Genomic DNA, 16825 nt, shown 5'->3' with positions numbered 1-16825 from the left:
TAACTAGAAAAATATTGTTTATATAAAACAATATCAATTTTTACGATAAATTTCATATTATACATATAAGAATGTACATTTTTACAATATAGATTTGTCTGATAAAAACCTGGTTAATAGAAGCGCAGCATCGTGGTGTTCCGGAGAGGGTTCGTCAGGATTATTGTGTTTCTGCCACTGGCAGAATCGCTTTAACATCTCGGCCGCCGCGATTCCGTCACTACCGCTATGTTTGACACCAAATACTTCCTCGGTCTTGACGATCTTCATTACTGCAATGCTCACCGGATTGCCGATAGACTGGTCCTTGTAGATTCGTGAAACCTATCTTTCCAGGGGAGCAGATGGGAATATGTCCGGTAATTCGGTTGCAACAAATTAGTCATTAATTACTTCTTTTAGTCTTATTCTAATATGTTTCTTACTCGATTAAGGGCTCTATACATGTATATGTTAAACGAGATCTATTCTGGGACACCGTGTACACAAAGAATCTATTTCAATCTTTTGTCCGCGCTCTCTTTCATTCATAAAGAATTCATGAATCTAAAGTCGATCGATTGTTGTTGAGAAACACGATTGAATCATCGAACGGACGACAGGCGTGGGTTCGTGAAAGCGAACTCCTCGCAGGATGTTGCCCTCCGGTGAGGTGTGGCCTTCGCGTGGGATACATAACTGGCGTAGCGCACTCGGTAATGACCGCCGTGACGAAGCTAATTGTCGAATTACGAATCGACGTCTCCCATCTCCTTCCTCTTCCTCTTTTTTTCACTGTGTTTTTTTCTTTATTAAGAATTTACTTTGGAAGAACGTCCAATTCATCTTTATTTTCAGAATGAATAGTACCGTTTTACTAGATCCTTTTCAATAGATTTAAAAATTACCACGTTTGTGTTGCTATCATGACAATACGAATTGCTCTTTTAAGACTTTTCGCAACTTTTTAATCAATTTGAAGACGATTTATTTATCATTTATGCACCCTCCTGATTTTTGACATTGTATTCTTTTACAAGAAAAAGCTTTAAAATATTACTAAAATCTATTTAAAATTAATTAAAGAATATTTTTTTATCATCCCCTTTTTTTAAAGTTTAGATCAATAGAAACTTGCTATTTTAAGTTAATTACTCAAAAAGCTACAGCTACCTCGATGCAATATAATAAAAAAATAAATTCTAAATTTATCAAAGATCACATCATTAAAGTTAAGACAGCACGTTGTGGGACATCATATATATATATATATGTAAACGAATGCATTAAACGTGCCGTGCATAATTTTTTATAGAGAAATGTAAGGGAACGCGTCTGACGCTGTCGTGACATTAATACAGAAACCTAGGAAGCACAGTTAAATATTTTCAAATTACGTTTGAAGTGAATATGTACCCACCGTGCTCATCAGGACAAGAATGTAGCTGACCAAGCCAGTGCCATGATATTCCACCATTTTCGCATCAGCTACCACCATGATCTCGATGAAATATTCACGCGGTAAGGCACGCCGCGGCCTCCACGTCACGAAGGGATCCGCGTCCATCTCCGAGTCCTGTGCGTATTCTTCGTTTTGATAGCCGTGTTCACGAGCCACACTGTAATACCTGGAATTCGTAAGACGTACGCTACAGATTCGTTACAGAACGTCCCAGAATATGCAGGAAGCGTAGCGTTGTTCCTCGTAAAGATTGAAGAGTCAACTCTTCTGCAAAAAGGTTGCGGGAGAATTCTATTATTGTAAATTAAAATCCGCTTTAAATTGCACAACAAATAACGTGCTGTAATTTATACGTTTAAAGCTTCCTCAATGGCTTACAATCCGCAAAGTATTAGTGTCTCTCCAAGAATTACAAGAAATAACACTATGCATTCATTTGGCCTCCATTCTGGATCTCATTCACTATAAACGCAGTAAATATCTAATTCAAGAATCACTCGGTAAGTTTAACGGATTAAGAACCGCAGTTGGAAATAAATAATTGAAGATATAAACTTGAGAATAAATAATATTCTCTTTTCAGATCTACATAAATTTGCATATGTGCCTAATACCTGTCGTCGTAATCCAATCTTTGAAAAAAATCCTGGCGATGCTCGGTCAGCTCTGTGAATCGCTCGTATTCCTCTTCCTTCTCTCTAGGAAACCGCTCCAACGATGCGGTTTTCCGCGTCAATGATCTACGCTCCCGCGAACGCTCCCCGACGTAAACTTTACGAGCGGAACTATCGTCTGTTAATGGGGAAGGGATGTCGTCCGAGTCGTAATCTGTCAATTATGAGCATGCCAATTATAATCAAATCAATTAGTTCGGCATTTAATAGGAGAATTCGCAAGGATATCGTTCGCCGAAGTGAGAACAATGGGTATATCGCATAGTCGCAGACATTATAGATCCGAGGTCGGCGACTATTTAAAGCGAGACCGCGGTCTATCCCAATAGGCGATAGATGTGGAAAGAGACGAGAAAATTTCGACGGTGTAGTATCAACGACGTTGTTTTGTGGGCAGAGAGTACGCGCGTCGCCAAGCTGTCTCGATGGTACATCAGAATCCGCCCGAGGGAAGACGTAAATGCCTGAACCTGTTTTGGTACAGGTGGTCGTGCGGGTATGCGTTGAGTGAAAAAAGACGCGACGCTTTTTCTTCGAAGCCTCGTGAAGCACGTGAACATGCGTTTCGTTTCATATATCGGAATAAACGTGGACATCATGAGATTCTGGTCCGGCGCGGTAGAATAAATAAATGCTTCTTGACTTACCCCCGTTTACCCTCGACCAATGATGGAACCAGTATTAATATACTATTGCGACCGGTATTAATACGCTATGGATATTTTATGTCAATTCTTCTTAACGATATGTTTACGAATATATGAATATATGAATACATTAATGTAATTTTATTATCAATGCGTGTCAAATTTCAGATATAATCATATTATAAATGAATAATAACGACGAATAATTCTCATTCTATTGAAAAGCGACAAAAATAAACTTGTTTTTTAATCAAATAAAATATCAAGATTCCCATTTTGTTCGATAAAACGCTGAGAATTGATTATCGGTATATCGCGATATAGACACCATTGAAACAAATTCGTCGATTTGAGTTGATTTTCTTCTGCATTCTTTCGACTCGCTTCTCCGCGTCAGAATGACCCGCTTTTCTCGACCGTGTCACTAACGAGCTACTCCACATACCACAACGGATAACGTATCGTAAATAAAATCGAAATAAGTGAAACTCTTCTTATTTACCGATCACGCCGCAATTGCGACTTCTAACTCCATTTTCGGGAGTATCAAAGTCATCGTTCAAATTAATCGCAGCCGCGGGTACGCGGTAGAGCGCATGTTGTAACGAAGATCCAAGAGAGTCCTTGTCGTCCTCGCGCCAATGTTCGGTAGGCTTAATGAAATAGCTGCCCATCGACGTCTTCATGTGACCAGTCTGAAAATCGCAATAGAATTTATGAAGTATACATACAAGTACGATACCTAATTGGTATAAAATCAGCACATCTGGATAAAAAAATCCACTTATAGAATAAGAGTTTTTCAAGGTTTTCCGTTTCTGAGAAAATGAATACTTTTCGAATAGGGAAGGGGTAATCGCGTCAAGAATCTCTCGGTCGAGATAAACCATTTCTTAACGACTAGACGGAATTACGCTGAAATTATTTATAAATGCGACGTTTTATATAATCAGTTTATTACACATTGCACCGTTTACGTGAAATAAGAGAAGATTTCGGTTCACGTTTATTTTAAGTAGCGGCGACTTATACAGACGCTATTAGAAGAGCGTTATTTACAAACGGAGCGCCACCCGTTGTTATCCCATCCGCCAACTACGATACGTTAACTTGCTTGATTAAACATTCTAACGGAGATGAACTCTCTGATCTATTTATTTTTTCGGAAATACAGACTCTCGGCACTCGCGCACGTGCGTCGCGACGGGAGCGCGCAGGCCTCACCTATTTCAAATACTTGTGACTTATAGCGCGTGGACTTTGTTATAGTTACATTATCAAAGATCTCGGGCAACTAATTTGGTTGGAAAATGGTTGCGCATTCCAACGGCTAGACCCGAGAGCATACAAGAGCAAGGACGTTCTTCAGCATACGAATTACTTGATGTTATATAACGTGACTTCCTGCCGAAACTGTCGAGCAATAAAATTGAGGATAGGGCGACTTAGCCATTATCATATAAATAGCGCTAAATTTCTCGAGCTCCCAAAGCGAATTTTTTGATAATACCGGGAACCAACGGAATAAAAATTTATATTTTATTGCATCGAATTCTGATGTGGGTGAAGAAAATCGGAAAGTTACAATAACATAAAATTTTTTCGCGCAAATTCAAGGTTTATCTAATGAAAAATTGAGGATAGGGCAATTTAGCAATTATTATATAAATAGCGCTAAATTTTTCGAGCTCCGGAGCGAATTTTTTGATAATACTGGAACCAACGGAATAAAAATTATATTTTATTGCATCGAATTCTGATGTGGGTGAAGAAATCGGAAAGTTACAATAACATAAAATTTTTTCGCGCAAATTCAAGGTTTATCTAATGAAAAATTGAGGATAGGGCAATTTAGCAATTATTATATAAATAGCGCTAAATTTTTCGAGCTCCGGAGCGAATTTTTTGATAATACCGGGAAGCAACGGAATAAAAACTTATATTTTATTGCATCAAATTCTGATGTGGTTGAAGAAAATCGGGAAGTTACATTAACATAAAACTTTTTCGCGCAAATTCAAGGTTTATCTGATGGAACGAGAAAGAGAAGTATTTCCCAATGAGATTGCTCGCTTGTCGCAGCGTATAGATAACGTGAATGAAACTTTACGTGACGCTATAGCTACAATCATTGGCCGTAAGCAACGCAGCTCCGTACGCATCGGCCGTAAGCAACGCAGCTCGATTCACTTGTGTTTGCGATTTGCATTCTTGCAGACATGCGCCTTCTCTATTCCGCGGCACAAAGACTGACTTGAGGATTACCGAGAACTCTCTTGGCAGGAACGCCGTTTTTCTCCCTGTCTCTTTTTCCTCCATCTCGCTCCGTTCGCTTTATCTTACCCTTTCTCTCACCCATCTCCCTTTTTGCCTTTTCGATCGGCCAACACACAACTATACAGGATGGTAACGACCTCGCGATTATCCGCTGAAGCAATTCATCGACCTTTCGACAAGCAGAGCTGATTCAACGTGTCCCTCACGTCATTCAGCGAAAATGCCGCTCGTTAATTAATAATGCGAAACTCCAAAAATACCGTCGCATTTATCCAGACAGTCAGGACGGGTGTTTACATAAGATTCCTTTGCCGTAATCGCCTAAAATGTCTTCAGTCTCTTCGACGATTGACGAAAACATATCTGGAAGAGATTAGAAAAAGGTAAGAAGGAGGAATTTAACGTGACTTTCTCTCACTTCTGAGTTCGTAGTTCAATAAAAGGTTGTTACAGAGAAAACGCGGAAGCCTCAAAAGAATGGAATAAATTAACTAGCAATTTTCAAGTGTTTCCTCACGAATATTCCAGCGAGAAGAAGCGATGTCAGATCGTGAGCAAGTATATATGCCTACTCCGTATACTGCGAACCATAAAAATGCTGACCGTATCCTATATCCTTCGCGCCTACAGCCGCGCTTTCGTCTCCAGAGAACGCGTGCATTATATTTGCACATTGCCGATTGTTTTGACTCGACGTCGCTTCCATGCCCGCAGTTCCATGTTTATGCTAAAACATCAAAAACCGTGTCGCGACGACAGAGTTAAAAAACAGCGCTATCGGCCAATAATACCGAGAAAGATGTGCTCCGAGCCGTATTACCGAGAAGAAAAAATATGCGAGACACCACGTGTGCATAACGTTTCGCCGTGCGGGGCCGGCCGGCTTAAATTATAAAGGCGGTTAGGGTACCAGGCCAGGCCAGAGTTATCTTTATTTAGGTTCCGCTTAATACACGGGGTATAATACATCATAATAAAAGGTGCCTGGGCTGTAACGCGCCTTGCGCGGCCTGTACGAACAGAGACAATAATAGACTGCAGTAATTTGATACAAGAACGCGTCTGAATATTTTAATATTAAACGTAAATTTCAGCTCTTTAAGACCCTTTGAGAGAATTATTTTTTGTTTTTTAATTCGGAGAATCTTTTTTAATGCAAAATAAAGAACGATCTTAATATTTTATCTAATCTAAATAATTATTTTTTTAGTAATTTGACCACGATATTATATTTATGTAAAGTTTTATGAAACTATTAAAAACATCGCTAATGATAATAGTAATAATAATAATAATATGAGCATGTAAATATTCGAATTATTTCTTACTAGAAAATATGATTGTTCAACGCGCGTATCACGGGTTCTTTAAACTTTTAACTTTACATTCACTTTTGATATCTGAAAAACGTTCGTGTCTTATCTTAACGTCTTTTATCTTAACCGAAACAGAAACAGAAAGTTGAAAGGAAACTTCTTAGATGAGTAAAAATTGTCGTTCACAAACAAATTGAGCGAATAAATTAATTAACGTATAGCTTGCAACGCTTCCGCTGTTGTACGGTCGGGACACAAATCAAATTCGGCGTTTCTGTAGCCTGTCTTTCATGACGAGATGATCCTCGTTAAGGCGGCCGCACAAAATGTCATCACAGACAAAATATCTCCAATTAATTCCGCCTATTATATTACACATTTCTGTCAAGGTCGTCGGGTCGATCCAAAACTGGTCGTACCGGCTCGAGTAGAACTTGCGGATTTGCTTTCTTACGATGCTGCCCCGTGCCGAAAAAACAATATCGAGTTTCTTAGCAAATTGAGTGCTTCGAACGCTGCGAACATTTTAGCAATTTAAAAGATTGTTCACGGAGCACGTAAAATGATATCATGTACAGGTTTTTTATGAAATGTAAAAGTCAAGAAGTTCGGGGAGCCTTTTAATATGTCAAATAATTGAGAAGAGATTACGCCGGACGCAACAATCGTTCTTTTATCATTCGCATCTGTAAAATAAAAGCATTTTTTTTTTAATATCTAAACAAAATTATTTTTATAAATTGTTATAAGACACGATCGTTAAATTGTGAAATCATAAAAAGATATACGGATTCTAATTAAAAGTAATCGGAAAGAACAAACTTTGACGTATATATAATTATATTAGACTGATATAAAAGGCCATTTGTTAAAACTTGTGTGTCGTCAGCGCAAAAGGAGGCAGGAAATTAATTCTCGATCTTACATACAGATCGAGTATGATTTTACATTAAGTATTCATCCGCAAGCTTTTCCCATATTCATTAGGATAAGATACAAGAATGTTAACATCGTTCCATTCGTTATCGCTCGATCGCCTCGTCAGCAGAATCCCGTACGGTTCGTAATAGAGAGCTCGAGCTTCTCCTAATAGCGTAATCTGTTATTACGATGATTCGTGACTGAGATTTAAACAAATAAAATGATACGCGACGATTACTGAACCACGAGAAATTATCTTGGATTTCTCGCCACGCGCGCACGGTCTGCTCTTGACGGCCGCATATATCATACGTGTCGAAAGGCGTATTAAATCGGTACATTACGTGCACTTATACTGTTAACGTAAGACATCCGTCGAAACTGCCGGATGTTTTTCGCGTTGCGGATTCTCTTTGCTCCAATTGAAAACGATTTTTTTCTTTTTTTCAAAGATGTCGAGACACGTGACTGAGGTCTGAAATTATGGGACGCGTAATTAAGGTCTTGAATTATGGGATACGTCTAATTAGATCAGTTTAAAAAGGAAAGGCAACAAGCTTATAATTTTCAATTCAGGCGCCGGGAAACCGAAGGCGGTAAAAAGGATTAGCGGATATCGGAAAATGATGAGGAGAGCTCGAACGATCGAGATAACGACCGAGATTCGCTCGCGTCTCGCGAGCAGGGTCGAATAATTAGGTCGAGTGGCTCGGCTCGCTATCGAGAGTAAAGACATCACGTCAAGGCTCGGCTCAACCGGGTGCTTACTTCTTCCTATTTCTAATACGTCTGAAACAGACGGCCGATTGATCGGCCCAACCTTGCCATGGCTAAATTAAAGCATGACCCAAATCGCTACGAGGAACGTTAAACAAGCGAGCAAGTTTTTCTATTTCTCTCCCAGAGCCTTTCTTCCCCAGGAAGAAAATCGAAGTTACGAAAAGGATCGTGACAAAGATCTTAGTAGCGGAGAAGAGCTAACAAGAACCTCGAAGGGAATCAAACAAGAACGCAGTTCGCTAACGTTCGCAAATCTATTTACGTTACTAACAATTCTTCTTATAAAAAACTGTTTTGATCCCCTTTTCATCGAAGTAGCTTCTCCCGCTTATTCGAGAACGAAACATCACGATCACGGTGATCAATCTTATATGTATACCGCATCGCCCTGAAAAAAACTTGACAGAGGATCTTTATGCATCTTGATGAATCTCTGATGGATCTTAATGAATTTCTTATTCAGGCTTGCATAAGATAATCGGAAGAAACGATCTTTGACGAAAACTCTAAACTGTTTCAGAGCGGACTTGACGTAGGAAACAATGGGGGGAAAAAAAATCAAAGGCCTCTTCATCCAACAAGTCACAATGGCGACTGTGACTTATCGGAGAAGAAATTTCAGACAGTCTCTAGACAGTCCCGGACACGATGTCGAAGATTAATTTATTCGACGGAATGCTCGTTTCGAAGAATCGATTGGAGGACGACAACGTCGACAACTAGAATTTCCGCGCGCGTAAAGATGCCTGTCATTTCCTCGATATTTCGCAAAAGCATATAGCTCCTTCGCAATCGCGAAGGGACATTGCGACAAACGCGCGACGTCCACCATCGTGTCCGGTCGTGATGTACGAGCCGTCTCGCGCAATAAATTCGCTCGCGGAGCGTCGCAAATAATTCTCCTCCGGTCTCTAACACCTCTTGATATAAAATCCAATCGTATCGCGGTCTACGGTTCCCATGGAACGCCCGCAGTAGGTGTTGCGGCGGATGACCAACCGCGCATTTCCGCTGAATGGCTCACGGAGTCGCGCGACTCGGACGATTCCCGAGGTGTTTGATATACGATCGAGTCGTTGTATCCTTTTTTTTTCTTTCTTTCAGAATCGGCTTTCGGGTAGAGACGCAGCTATGCGATTCCATCGAACGCGAGTGTGCGCGCGGCACGTGTGTAATCCAACAAATCACATAAAATGTATACCATCCCGCGCTATATACACGCGCGGCTAATGCCTGCAGGTCTATGCGGGCCTTGAACCTATTTTTTGCGTGCAACTATTTTCAGACATCCTCGCGTATGTACCGTAGAACGTATCTCGCTTTCCATCTCTTTTTTTCCCCGTCATTTGTTACTGAAAAATAAATTACAATTTATCACTGAACTACTTCTAATTTGTAGATTGACGCAACTTGTCGTATCATTGCTTGTTGCATCACATTATTATACGCAATAATAAGTGCTCCATTACGTAAAATTTCGCATTGTGCAATGTCTCGTTTGTTTGAGTATATATTAAAAATTCGCAATCTCTCCCGGAAGCTTAACGCGGCTTTATACTTATACCGGGTCCTTTGGAAAGTGGAAGCAAGTATAGCTACAGGTTTTAACGCGCGAGGACTTCTAGTTTCTCTCCCGGTGCCACGTGTGCATATTTATTACGCCCATAAATTAGGAGAAAAGTGAGTAAACTCGACGATATGTTATTTATTATTATAAATTACCGTCGATCCCTTTGGTATATCAGCGATCGGCTAACGAAACATTTTACAGCGAAGTAGCTTTGAAGAGAGATACCGAACTCCAGAAAAAAGGGTCGACGAACTCTGTGCCTCGTGATAATCGTAACGTTCCAACGCTATGAAAAGAATTCCGAAGTTTGGGGAAAGTGTCGAAGCTACAATGATCAATTTCAAATTTATGGGAAAAGAGAAAATCAAGAACATTTATAAAGAACGATTTTTTTTCGACAAGACTAAAAATATCTTATGTGAAAAACGTCAACTTAATTTTACGTCAAACGATAGTAATGTCTTTGTCGTTTTACGACGACGTAAAACAATTTAATGTTAACGCACTCGGATAAAAGGTCGCGACGACGGATAATACTCCCTTTTAACATCGCTATCTTTTAGCTTCGTGTTGCAAGTGTGTAATCGTAACACACGGCGCAGATCGTAAATATTTACAAAGTGCGGTGAATCGGTGTGCGCAATCGAGTGCAGTATATAGCATTTACGATTAATGCACGTGTGCGATTCGAGAAGCGTTCCTCCACGGCACTTCCGGCATTCACCAAAAATCAACTTGTGCCTGCGTGTATTTTTATAACAACGACAACGATGCCGATAATTAAAATAACGGTAACAACGATAGCCCGATGTACAATTCACCGAGCGATGGAAAATATATTTAGCGTCCCAACGCGACTTTATGCTAATCGAGCTCACGCTACGACGGAACACAAAGCTCCGGGTAGATTTATCATCTTCATAATCGGGTGGAATTAACTGGCCTGCGCGCGCGCGACGCGTATAAAGAATCGCGGCCGGGACGACGGTTTTCTGAAGCTTGATCTCTGACTCACCATTCCGTGACAAAGGCTGACACTGACCGCTGAACTTGGATCGCCGTCGACTGACCCGCTGTAGAAGCAGCCCAAGTGATGACCGGCGTGTTCTCTCCTCGTTGTGTTCTCGCTCATGTGTGTCACCTGCATCAACGTCATCGTGAAAAGGCTAATTAAGGCTGTCAGTTAAATAGCGAAACGGCCCACCAGAGTAGCGGCTCCCAGCTCGTTTCGCTTCAACCTCTCTCTCTCTCCGGTTTTTGTACAAAGATATCGCGATTATAAAGACAGTTATAATTTTATGACGTTTTAGGCAATTATGTAAGATGATTTAGCAACGGAGAGGAATGTCACTCGATCGGTTCCTCTCACCTTTATGTCGGGAGATACAAAACTGGCGTCATGTGCCAGCCGCAAGCGAAATCGCCTTCCAAAGGCGGTAAATTCGTATTGCGGGTGAGGGTCCCAGACTTCGGCCGTTGCGTGCCGAAAGTGACCACTGTGATGCCTCTTCGCCGTGGAAAACTGCTCGGCTGAAAACACGAAGGAATTTGGTTAAATAGAGCAGATTACAAACGAAATGAGATAATAAAAAATTAGAGGGAGGGTATAAACAGAAATCTGCTAATAACTTTCAATTTCGACACACATTGACGTATGTATATATGTATATCTTCTGTATAATTATATATTCTAGTGCTTGAACTTATATACGGATTTTGTATACAATTTCAAACACACATACACATACATATACATTAAGGGAGATTCTATTTATGTACTTCAGACACTTACGTGGATCTTCATACTGATTTTGACTAATTTTTAAAGGCTTGACGTACTCCAGATTGCCCTTAGCGGACGGCAACATGTCGATCGACGACGTGCCATTGAATTCTTTCGTATTTCGTATTCCTTCGGGAAGCACTGAAACAAAAACCAATTAATCGTGTATGATTTGTATTAATAAAAAGCATTTAACGTTTTAACAAATTTTGACAAAATATAATATCTTCGTAGCGTTTATTAATTTAAATAATCTAAACAGAAAGTTTCGAAAATTTACATTTTGAAACTTATATACAATTAGAATAGACAATTCAGTGAAAACCACGCGGGTCTCCTTCAACTTGCATAAGCAAGTAGAAACGTGTCGATTCATTCGAGTCTCATTTTCCGTTAGTGCCCCTCAGCTTTTCTCTCGAAAGAGATCGTCAGTTATGTTATTTAACCACTAGTTAAAATTTTATTATCAATCGCGGATCTTTTTATTCGAATGGCAACGTTAAATATGACTCATCGAAAGATAAAACGGCTTTATACGCTCGAATGTTGACTGACACTAATTACCAAGCGGCCGAAGGAGCCAATCTATTAGTATAAACTGAGTAACTGCGCGTAATAACGATAGGCCAGCACGTTCTACGATGTTTCTACGAGCACCTTACCGATTCTCCGCGATCCGGTCGGGCGATTTGCCGTGTCTTTTTACGTTATACGTATATCGGGCGTTTATTATACACCGGAGTGCGATTCAATGTTCACTAATTTAGGTTTAACGGCGAACCGTGGAACACTGGTATGGGACCTTGAGGAAATTGTTCGCGGAATAAACGCGGCGAGCGGAATCGCCTCGCCTAATTATATCGGACCCTACCTATAACACTCCCCGGCTCTCCCGGTAGTACGGCGTCTGGAGGAACACATACCTAACACACGCACCGGTTCTATAATTAACGCACGACAGTTTTCGCGAGAGACGTATCGAATGTCAGGTCTGAATCACGGGTCATGAGATAAACGCCGGAATGCCTTACAAACCGAATTTACGATCTCGTATATACACACGGCGTGTGCCCCATACGCGCACACACGCCCGATCTTTTTTTATCACCTCTCGAATAAAATATCAAGAGACGTGTGCTCGCGAAAAGGAAACGCTATGCAGCTGTATATATGTGGCACCGTGAAAGATTACGGAACAAAGGGACACCATGTCGCGCGCCGGGTAGATTAAGCCCGGTTGCAAAACGCGAACACGTGGGCGAACACTAGGAGAGTGCAGCGTCGAGCCGTTGCACAATTCCGGGACGTTACGCGGATATTCAAATGGGAAAGGCGAGACGATCTTGGTAGAGCCAGGTAGATCTTAGGTCGCGCTGAAGACATCGTTGGCCGCGTAGTTATCCGTTTTGTTATCCGTTCATTTGTTGCCAGCGTGCTCGGCACGAATGCGTTAAGGTCTCTACCCAGGCGAATTTGCATAGCCGCCGCATCAGCATACGTGCACGCACAACGAGATCATTCACGTGTGTCTATCATTATGACGCGTTTAACGTAATGAGACGCAACAAAACGAGCGGATATCTTGTATATTAAATGCGTAATCGATCGATTTTTACCGCGCGTACCCATTACGCAACGTTCGTTTGAATAGGACATTATCCTCAACATTAGACGGGCACTTCTCGAGTTTTAACGAGTCATGTTTAGATATTAGATATAAATGATCTTAGATCAATCTCGCACTTTGATCCACGGATGTTCTGAATCAAGCCTCTCTCCATTGAAAATTCGATGGAGTTACTCATCTCACTCTTTATCGCATATATGACTGAATTTGATGATAGAGATTTTTTTTCTTCATTTGCGGATATATGTAGATAAAACGCTGCGGTATGCCTGTAAGTAACAACAAGTAGATCAGGTTTATATATTCACGCGATAAAAAAGGAAAAGTAATAATCTTGTGCATTTATGTAACGTGTAATAATCTTTGCAAGATACCGTTAACATGCATCAAATGCTAACTTTATACTATTGCCGTCGTTGGCTACATTTTTTAACTGCATTTCTTTAATTACCAAGCCTGTCTAAGAAAGAAGAAGGATCGGAGGGCTAGAGTAACTGCCCACTGCAAGAAGAAGATACTGCTTAAAGAACACTAAAGCCTTTCCTAAGTCGAACTACAAGACAAAGTCCCACAATAAGAAGAAGAAGAAGAATATATGCAATGCAAATGTAATGCATTGATGCATAAGTATCCATCTAACGAGCGTTGCAGTACGTTCCCGTACGTTAGCGACCTAAAACAGAAATGCGCGGTCTGTGTACGCCAGAAAAACTTAAAAACACGCTATATGTGTTTAGCATCTCGAAATACACGTCACCACATCCAAACGCGTGGCGAAGTTTACGTTTTCGTCACGTCGCACGATGCATTTCGTTGCCGTACGCGCGAAACTGTTTGCCGAAACTGCAAGGAGTAAGAGTAATTGTCCGTTTCAACTTCCTCCGCGCGAAATTCATCTATAAAGCGTATTATTCCTGAAAACATCAACGGAAACGTGCCGGACGTGCGCTACCCCCTTTCGAACGACACGTTTGTTTTGCGCCCTAAAATTCGCAAAAAGAATCCCTTCCCTCCCAACGGTAACAATAACCGCTTCCGTTCCATTTCTATAAGCGAGACGTGCGAGTAAGCCATAAATATCTTATGCATTTTAAGTGCAGACTTAAAATTACATCGTAATTTTTTGCAGTGATTTCGCGCGAGAAGGGAATGTTGTATTGCATATTTATTATTGCAAGAAAGCAAAGTATGCGCGACAATTACATCTGCAAAAAAGTTAACTTATCATCGAATTATCCTATCCGATAACGAAACAGCTGCAGATAATTCGAAATCATTCCTCAAAAACCTTGAATATGAAGAGTCCTTGAAACGTTCTACAATTCTTTCGCATACGCCAGAAACGCCAATTACTGTTTCTTAATAATAATAATTAAAATTTTTTCTGCCTCTTTTATTAATAATTACCACGGTAATCCTCTTGATTGTTTAATTGAAAGTTGGAATGATAATAAAACTCTATAAATAGCAGCCTCAGCTTTTACGCACGTAATCATATCTCTGCGGTTATGTCGAAAAGAAGAGATAACAAAAACTAAATTAACGAAAGAAAAGAAAATACATAATCTCCATATTTCGATATGAACCACAAGACTTCTATTCTATCTTATCAATATTTCTAATATGTTTTCGCACATATTGAAACAGAGAAAAATTAGAATAATCCCCCGTTAAAAACAATCCCTCATTAACGCCTCTAAGGGAAGTTATATTGCTCCGTAAGATTTAAAGAAATAATTTTTGCCAGGGATACGTTCTGCGAACCGACCTACAACGAAATCTCTGGGTGTCACGTGTCGTTGAACTGTGGCGTTTGGGTGACATTGTTTCCCCCACGTACAAAAGATCCATTCTCATTACTGCCAGACCGCTCCTCTCGCGTAAACGTTTACGCTTCGTCTCGGCTGTGCCGAGTGACACTCATTCGCCTGCCTCTGCCGTGCCACAAGGCGGACACTGTTCGTGAGAGAAAGAATGTCTGCAGTGTCCCGTGCGCGTTGCCGTTTAATTACCGTATCGAAACACGATCCTGGAAACACACGAGAGACGTAAATCATCCAGCCGGAAGATACGGAAGATCGACTAAAAATATAATCCTCACTCTCTAGATGTATTTTCTCAATTTAAGTTAAAAATTGCCCAGAATTCTCCAAGGCTCAAAAGAATGTTTGATCGTACCGTTAACGAAGTCATTAATTTGTATTAATTTAATGGAGAGATTAAACGTATCATTGAATTATTAACTACGTATGCAAGTGCGCTTAATCTTACCACACATGTGGCAGTATAATCTGTTTCTTTATAACTTCTGGATATAGATAAAATCTCCTTCGCGTTTCACTAACTACTTACTTCTGAGGCAATGTGAGTTTCGAAAAGGAAGAGAGAAAACTTTTCTAGGTTCACAAACTGAGTTAGAAATGTATCACGCTTACGCAAGTAAGTTGTAACTTGCTATATGCCCAGTTTCATCGACAAACATGATCTCAGCGAATCGTGTTAATAACTTTTAATGCAGACATGTTTCAAGAAGGCAGTAAAGTTATATCTCACTTTGCAGAGTCAACTGCAACGTCAGCACGGCAAATAAGTTTGGAGTACGGCAGTTTATTCTGAATAGCGACAATATAAACACTTGCCACCGTATTATTACTGAACTAGATTAGATACTGCAGAATTTATGCAACCGATCGGTCGATCGAGACGAAAGTAAAACGTGTTAATGTCAATGCCTATCAATTTGAATACTTACTCCAAGTATACATACTACAGTTAATAAATAGATCTATATTATTTCTCAAAATTTTCCTCTCTAATAAAATATATCCCTGACACAAAGAATTGACTTTACATCCGTAACCTAATTATTATAAGAAAGAATTCGAATTCTCATTTGAAAGGGAAAACTTGAATACGATTTTAAAATCGTGGAAAAATTAAATGATGTGAAAAAATTAATTACGTATATACTACAAGAAAATATAGCAAAAATTACGTTATCAGAAATCTATCTTCGACATCATGCAAGAACTGCGAGAGAATGAAGCAAGGACTGCCACGTTAAAATTTATTGAAAATTGAACGGAGCGGGATAACGGAGCAAAGGTGGCACAAAATTGCGGGCGGCATTGGTGCCGCTAAGGTTCAAGACCATCGAACGCTAGCGTATCGTCCCAGAGTACCGGCTGGCTTTGGCTATTTTAATTCGAATATAGTCTCAGACGTAAATTATGACCGGTGCGACCGATATATCCTGCGAAGCACAGTGGTCCGAGTTCTGTAGATCCGACCGAAATGTTTATACGGACAAGAGGCTTGAACGTCTGGCAGCAATATCGCATCCTATGCATTCGCGGCGCCTCGTCAGCGCCAGAGTAAATCTTTCCGAGGTGCTTCAAACATCATTCGGTTCTTGGGTCAATCAAAGATACGACGTTTCGTAGATCTACCTGCCTGTTTAAGCGATCCCCGCGTTCAGTCCAACCAAACAACGAATTTTCTCCCATCTGTCGAAACAAATTATCAGTCTATTTTAAGATCGTTTATAGCTTCCGAGTATCTAAATACACGCAAGGCGTGTTAAATGTTAATATACAATCCAAATACACGAAAACGCATCGCTCAATCGAGGCCCTCGACAATACTTGTTATCTTATGTTTTATGCAAAAACCTAAAGTCCTCTTACACGAGATACGCGCGCTTCCTTTAGAATTTCAGTGAAGTCCGTGGTATTAAATCAAGATTATTATTCAGACATGACACATAAAGTAGCGTAACAAAGCTTCGAC

At 40.3% G+C, this 16825-nt stretch overlaps 1 protein-coding gene across 3 annotated transcripts in view; it reads right to left on the bottom strand.

The window, feature by feature from the left end:
* The window catches only part of LOC139816818 (A disintegrin and metalloproteinase with thrombospondin motifs 9), a 37165-nt gene that overhangs the window by 13333 nt on the left and 7007 nt on the right, over positions 1-16825 (bottom strand). For all 3 annotated transcript variants that reach the window (XM_071784571.1, XM_071784573.1, XM_071784572.1), the window contains exons 3-9: positions 11419-11550; positions 10996-11156; positions 10642-10767; positions 3265-3457; positions 2056-2269; positions 1400-1607; positions 110-324 (exon numbers count right to left, since the gene is read on the bottom strand). In XM_071784571.1, the coding sequence (XP_071640672.1) occupies positions 110-324; positions 1400-1607; positions 2056-2269; positions 3265-3457; positions 10642-10767; positions 10996-11156; positions 11419-11550 (1249 nt within the window). The remainder of the gene's footprint in view (positions 1-109; positions 325-1399; positions 1608-2055; positions 2270-3264; positions 3458-10641; positions 10768-10995; positions 11157-11418; positions 11551-16825) is intronic.

The sequence above is a fragment of the Temnothorax longispinosus genome, chromosome 7, assembly GCF_030848805.1.
Source record: "Temnothorax longispinosus isolate EJ_2023e chromosome 7, Tlon_JGU_v1, whole genome shotgun sequence".
Taxonomy (NCBI): Eukaryota; Metazoa; Arthropoda; class Insecta; order Hymenoptera; family Formicidae; genus Temnothorax; species Temnothorax longispinosus.
This window is presented reverse-complemented; position numbering and strand designations above follow the sequence as displayed.